This window comes from Cajanus cajan, chromosome 8 (genome assembly GCF_000230855.2).
Source record: "Cajanus cajan strain Asha chromosome 8, NIPB_CcT2T_4, whole genome shotgun sequence".
Lineage (NCBI taxonomy): Eukaryota > Viridiplantae > Streptophyta > Magnoliopsida > Fabales > Fabaceae > Cajanus > Cajanus cajan.
Window position 1 is genome coordinate 15,303,529 of NC_138524.1, and position 6,681 is coordinate 15,310,209.

The 6,681-nt window shown below is 30.8% G+C and overlaps 1 protein-coding gene across 1 annotated transcript; it reads right to left on the bottom strand.

The window, feature by feature from the left end:
• Nucleotides 1-218: 218 nt before the first annotated feature.
• Nucleotides 219-4,521, bottom strand: LOC109799660 (disease resistance protein Roq1). The gene is made up of 6 exons (XM_020360262.3): nt 3,944-4,521; nt 2,713-3,841; nt 2,341-2,622; nt 1,324-2,094; nt 574-1,241; nt 219-454 (listed from the first exon to the last, which is right to left on the bottom strand). Exons 1-5 carry the CDS (start codon nt 4,432-4,434, stop codon nt 663-665), a joined length of 3,252 nt encoding a protein of 1,083 aa, XP_020215851.1. The 5' UTR covers nt 4,435-4,521; the 3' UTR covers nt 219-454; nt 574-662.
• Between the last annotated feature and the right edge of the window lie 2,160 nt (nt 4,522-6,681).

The window sequence follows — 6,681 nt, forward strand, 5'->3', positions numbered from 1 at the left end:
ATTTTGACTTGTTAACTAGAAGTGTAATAAAAATTACGTAAAAAAAGACCTTGCAAAAATTCATGAAATTGATTTTACTGTAATGACAATTTAATTCCAAAAGCACAGTCACTTACTAAACCAGCCTTGAATTCAACAGTTCATTCAGCTCATTTTTCTCCAAAAGTGGGATTGGTGGCTCTGGTAGTGCATGTCATGGAAACAGGAAGGGCTTCCCATATATCAAATAATTCACTTCGGTAAATTGAATAAAAGAGTTAGACCATCACATTTAATTCAAGCAAAAAGAAAAGGATCATTATTAGAAACTTATATCAAAATTTATACTGTACATTATTTTTCTTGAAATCGTGATAATTGATACGGATCATAATTTACAATTCATTACAATCCAAGACCAAATATGCTTATACTATCGCTTTAAACAATATTCTCGAGTAACATTGACTTTACCCTGGAAAGATAATAGAAAAAGAAAATCAAATATCAATAATATAAGATACAAAAACAGAGTATTTATAAATGACTATAAAGTTTATAATAATCTTTGTACTTTACTGTATCAAATCTTACCTCTAATGGATTAGTATTTCTTGGATGGAATTGTAGTTGAAAAGAGGTTTCTACGTTTTCCATGAACAAGTTCAATGAATGATGTGTAGCTAATCACTTGTTAAAAGCTTGCATTTACTAGATGAAGAATTTCCACTAAACATCATGTTTAGGTTTAATTGTTCAAGATCCTCCTTAAATACGCAACGATACCCGCAATTTTTCACCTCAAAATGCAAATCTTTAGGCTGATTAAATATGGCCATTGTGAATCCCATTTGATGAAGATCACTAATTTCATCTTCATATGGACTTCGACAATCAATGAGTCTTTCCCGAGAAAGAAACAATATGTACAAGTGATCTATTTCACCCGTGATCAGACCAATGTTTAAAGCTGTTGGAACTACCCAAAATGATTTCTGAAAAACCTGATTATTTTGAAAACTATATCCAATAGTTACAGAATCGTCAGGTTGCCATCTATCATTCAAATTAGTAGAATCATCATGATGTGCCACTAGCATAGCACAAAAGGCAACAGCTATCCAATTTGGGTCTTCCATAACATGAGATAGGTCCATGCTTATTGAACTACCCACATTTTGTTCACTGAACCACCTTGGAATTTGAGTTCCAGGAATGATAATCTCAATCTTACCCATGGAAAGAGAGGATTGTAATATAGCCTAATACCAAACAAAATTGTAAATATGTATAATTAGTGTAGACATGGAAAAAAGATAAAGAAAGGAAGGATGGAGTATTTACCTTAAAGATTTGTGTCATCCAACAAAAAACAATACGATGACAATGTTCCATTTCATTCAAATTGTGGCAACTAAAAATATATAATTCCCCAAAAAAATCTCCAGATTTTGTTTCTTTTAATTTTGGAAGTTCGGGCAAATATTTCAACTGTTTGCAGTGCTCCAAGTTTAAACGATAAAGATTGGAAAGTTCCTTGATGGTAGTAGGTAGTCTCACGAATTTGTTTCCCCCCAAATTTAAGATTTGTAAAGAATGTAAGTTCCCAATAGCATCAGGGATGTGAAGTAGCTCGCAGAGGCTCAGATTAAGACAAAGCAAACATGAGAAACGAGGCAAATAAGGCACCAACGAACCAAGTGAATCTTCATGTTTGCGATTGGAAAGGAAATTGAAAGGCAACATTAGAATTTCATATACAGAGGATGTTGATAATTGGATAGCATTTTTGTTTGTGTCAACCTTTTCCAAATGTTCTGTCTCCTTTGGTTTCTTCAACAGTCTAGTATTAAGTAATTTTGAACAGCCTGCGAGATCTAGCACTTCAAGAGAATTGAGCCCAAAAATGATATTCAGATCAATTAAAAGCTTTTTACAATTTCTCAAACTCAAAAAAACAAGTTCTCTTAGAATACCAATGGATGGATCCATCCACACAATTTCTATACATCCGCAAAGATTGAGATACCTAAGACGTGGGACTCCTCTTAAGTCTGGCATCTTAGTAAGATTTTTGGAGTATCTGAGATCTAGCCTTATCAAATTAGGCAGATACTGCAAAAGAGACACAAGTAATAAAAATTACTATATATATATATATATATATTAGTTTTCCTTTGCCTACAAGAAAATATGACAATCTCTACCTTATTTTGGTCAGGAGACAAAATTAATGGCATTTAACCTTTCTTGTGTTTCTTTAATTATATTTAAGAAAATTAAAAAAGAAATTGATTATAATATATCTTTATATCTATTCATTTAAAGACAAAGAAAGTTGAAAAAAAAATAATATGGTACCTTTGTTCCTTCCCATAGCTGTTTGATATTGCTACAAGGCAACAACAATTCTACTATTTTCTCAGGATAAAAACTTGATGGCAAACATCTGGAAGGATATTCATCCCAATATAGATATCTTAATTCATTTGAAAGATAATCGAGACTCCCTGAAAAATTCCCATTTTGAAGTATGACCAACTTAAGATGATTCATTTTTGATAGAGCATTCGCTGGCAATGTTGTTTCTTGAAACTCTGGTGGATGTTGTTCAATAACTATGGCTTCAAGGTTTTTGGCTACCTAAAGCATTGTAAAAAGAAACAAAAAAATGTGAGATTTTTTTATAATAATTCAAACAACATAACATGTTGCATTCTAAAACCATTTTACCTTGTTTTTTATCATGATGTTATGAAGATCCTTGCCATCCCAAAGTCTGGTCCACTTTATTGGTTCTTTTGGTGATTTTTCTCGAACGATAGTCCTACCCAACTCTTTTAGCAAGTCATGCATTTGAATTATTCTATTCTTACAGCTAATGAGTGATTTTTCAATGAGAACTTTCATACCAATGTCAGGATAAAATCCACGATAGTCTAGAAGTTTCTTCACATCTTCCATCCAATACCAAGGAGAGAGTTTTCCTTTTCTGTTTTCACTAGAAAAGAAACAAGCAATATCTAGAAATATTTCTTTTTCCATTTCCTTCAATCCATCAAAACTTATTCGCAACACATCCATGATATCACTATTTGGATTTTCTTTTAGTCTAGCCAATGCACTTCTCCACTCATAAATGTCTCGATCAAACAAATCTGAGCCTAAGACTTTAATTGCTAAAGGAAGGCCACCAGCATATTTTAGTGCATCATATGTTAACTGTTCATAATCATTCAAAATATCATCGGATTTGAAAGCTTTTCTGCAAAATAATTGAAGAGCTTTATTTGTATTTAGTAATTGAACATTGTGAACTTTATCCACTCCATAATTTCTCAAGATATGACTATTTCTAGAGATTATGAGGATCCTACTCCCTGCACCTAGATATTTAGGATGCAAAGCCAATTTCTCTAATTGTTCAACTTGATCAACATTATCAAGAAAAATAAGTGACTTTAAGTGACATAACCTAGTTCTCACCAACATGGTTCCTTGGAAAATATTGTTTATCTCTATATTTCCTTGGTTTAGAACTTGACAAAGAAGTTTTTTTTGCACACCCGTCGGTCCAAAATTCTCATAAATCTTGTTTATATCATCTATGAAACAACAAGCATCAAATTGGGGAGAAATTTTATTAAGCAAAGCAGTTGCGAGTGTTGTCTTTCCTATACCACCCATCCCACAAATTCCTATAACTCGAGCAACTTCATCTACATCAAGATCTAGAAGTTCTTCCAATTGTTTCACACGAAAATCCATATCAACTAAATCATCTTCAAAACTCAAAATTTGATTATGACCCAATAAATTTATTACCTCCTCAACAATTTTTTCAATTTCTTCATGTTGTGGCCTGAAAACAAAAGTAGAGCAAAAACACCAAAGTTTTTCTAAGGGCTAAGACTTTCAAAAATAAAATTGTATATATAATACAAAAGTATGGCCAAATACTTACTTATTTTGTACATCCCACCCACAACGATTTGTAATTGTTTTTAGAGCTTCCCTCCATATTTGTACCATTTCCAAGTCATCTTTAAACCTTTCTTCATGTTTAGCAAAAGCTTCTCCGAACTTTCCACTTTGTTTTCGAACTTCGGAAGGAGTGACATCATAGAAAACAGGGAGAACACTTCGAGCGGTTTCTTGAACCCAATCAACGATCTTTTGGAGCTCTTTCATGCACCATGTGGATGATGCATAGTCCTTTGAGAAGACAACAATGAAAACACGTGATCCTTCGATTGCCTGTAAGAGCTCAGGTTCCAAGAGTTCCCCTTTCTTGATTTTTTGGTCATCTTTGAAGGCAACAATACCTTTCCTCTCAAGAGCTGCAAAAAGGTGACCAGTGAAATTATTTCGGGTATCCGTTCCTCTAAAGCTCACAAACACATCAAAATTCTTTGTTTGTGATGAAGAACTTCTTTGGTTTCTAATGCAAGCCATTGGAGAAGGTGAAAACTGAAAACTGAAAACTCACTTGCTGAAAATAATGTGGAATGTTATTAATAGTACTGTCAATGTGTGTTTTCATTTGTCAAGAATCATATTCCTGATTATGTATACAAAAAATATTTTCTTAAGAAATGAAAAATTCATTTTAATCATTTCTAGTTTTCTACGTCTTATAAAGAATTACTTCCAATTACATATCAAGTCATATTCTTAGTGGACAAGAAAAGGCATTAAATTAGTTTAGTATTATTATATTCGATTGAGAGGGTAAATATAAGTGAGAAAATAGTTGAGAAATTATTGAATAAAAATAAATGTAAAATAGAATGAAATTAAATATATATTTTATTTAAGAAAATTATAAAAGAAATAAAAATAATCATTTTTAATAATTTTTATTATCACACAATAAACACATCATAATCAATTATATTATTTTAATCAATTTTACTCTTTGTGGTAATTTTAAAACCCTTATATTCTCTTAAAAAAAAAAGAAATAAATTGTAATGCTTTAGGAATTGCTGGAAAAAAAAAACCATAAAATAGTTTTTTTTTCTATAAACATAGTCTATTTAATGTAACGACCAGACATGTTTCTATACTTATTATGATTCAACTACAACGTAGTCGAAAATATAAACATACTCTAGCCTAGCATTAACATAAAACAAGTTTCTAAATATTCATACAACAATATATATATAAGGAAATAGACAACTGAAAGCATAAGACCCCCTTCTAAGATTATAACTAAATCTTGCACATACAGACGCACACACAAATATTAGACTACAAAACATGCAAATCTCAGGTTGTTGGTTAAGCAACAACTATACATGTTGTGTCAGAATAACCACCACCAAAAACACTGCCATCTCCAACATGGCACCTCAACTTGTTTGCTATCTAACCTAATTTTTCCCTGCTCCAATAATAAAATGATCATGCAGTTTCAATAATAAGAAAAGGCAAGAGTAGGCTCGTAATCATTAAATTAACTTAATATAGAAGCAATAAACTAGCTATAGAAATAATTTCATCAACAAAACACAACAACAATCTAAGGCATAGTTTAGCAACACAAATCAAACATATCAACAAAACTTAACAACTTTTCAACTTACAACATAATTGTATAGTTCATCATAATATCACCTTAGTATATGGACAAGACAACATATGTGTCGTCACACATTTTAATTAAAAAATATCTTACAACATGTATACATATATATATATATATATATATATATATATACATATACATATATATATATATATATATATATATATATATATATATATTATGCACCTTTCTAGTAATTAATTAAGGATTTTACCCATCGACTTGATACCTTACTGAAATTGGTTACTTTTAAAATAATATGGCTTAACCTGACTCTCATACGATATCAACTAAAAACTTATAAGAGACTCAACTTTTCACTTCAAGAGACAATAATACTCAAAAAGGACTTTTCAACAATTTGGCTCTCAGAGCACCATAACACATATACACATACTAAAATATTTCAATTTTTAAAACAACACTTTTCCTCCAGTCTTATGTTCACCACATAGTTCAATAACATGCATCATGCATATCCCCTACAACTCAACATAACAACATCCTTCTGGATATCACATACAACTCAACACAACATGTTTTCAACATTAAAGCAACTTAATTATGTTGTAATTTCCTATAAATTATTGTGAGTTACAATCAATTATGAGTTTTGTTTTGTCAAAATAGATTAATATTATGAATCATCTAATGATACCTAAGTCCACTAATAATGTGATCAAATATAACGGACTTTGAGCACCTAATTTCAATTTGTCTAGAAAATAGTGTAAGCCCAACCTCAAGACCTATAATATGGGAGGTTCTTAGGTTAATTAAATAGTGTGTCTAGATCCTTTTCGTTGTCACAATAAAAAATAATTGCTCTAGAATATTAGAGGTGCAATCAGGTAAAGGAAGACTTACCTTTTTAGTTGTAAGAAATTTAACAAGGCATAAAGAATTCTTAAAGATATACCCAATCACGTCTTCAATAGGTAAGTGTATAATTTAAAACCAGTGTTCTAAATTCATATAAAGTGTGATTGATTTGATCTTTTTTTTTTTTATTTTTAATTTTTATAAATTATTCATATATAATAACTCATTATCATCATATACATTCAAGACACTCACATTCGACATGATTAAGAATGTGCTTGACATCA

Excerpts from the sequence above, each read along its gene's own strand:
- LOC109799660 (XM_020360262.3), bottom strand. The coding sequence starts at position 4,434 with ATGGCTTGCATTAGAAACCAAAGAAGTTCTTCATCACAAACAAAGAAT. Across the intron at positions 2,623-2,712 it reads ACATCATGATAAAAAACAAG|GTAGCCAAAAACCTTGAAGC; the intron begins GTAAAATGGTTT and ends ACAATGCTTTAG. Across the intron at positions 1,242-1,323 it reads GGATGACACAAATCTTTAAG|GCTATATTACAATCCTCTCT; the intron begins GTAAATACTCCA and ends GTTTGGTATTAG.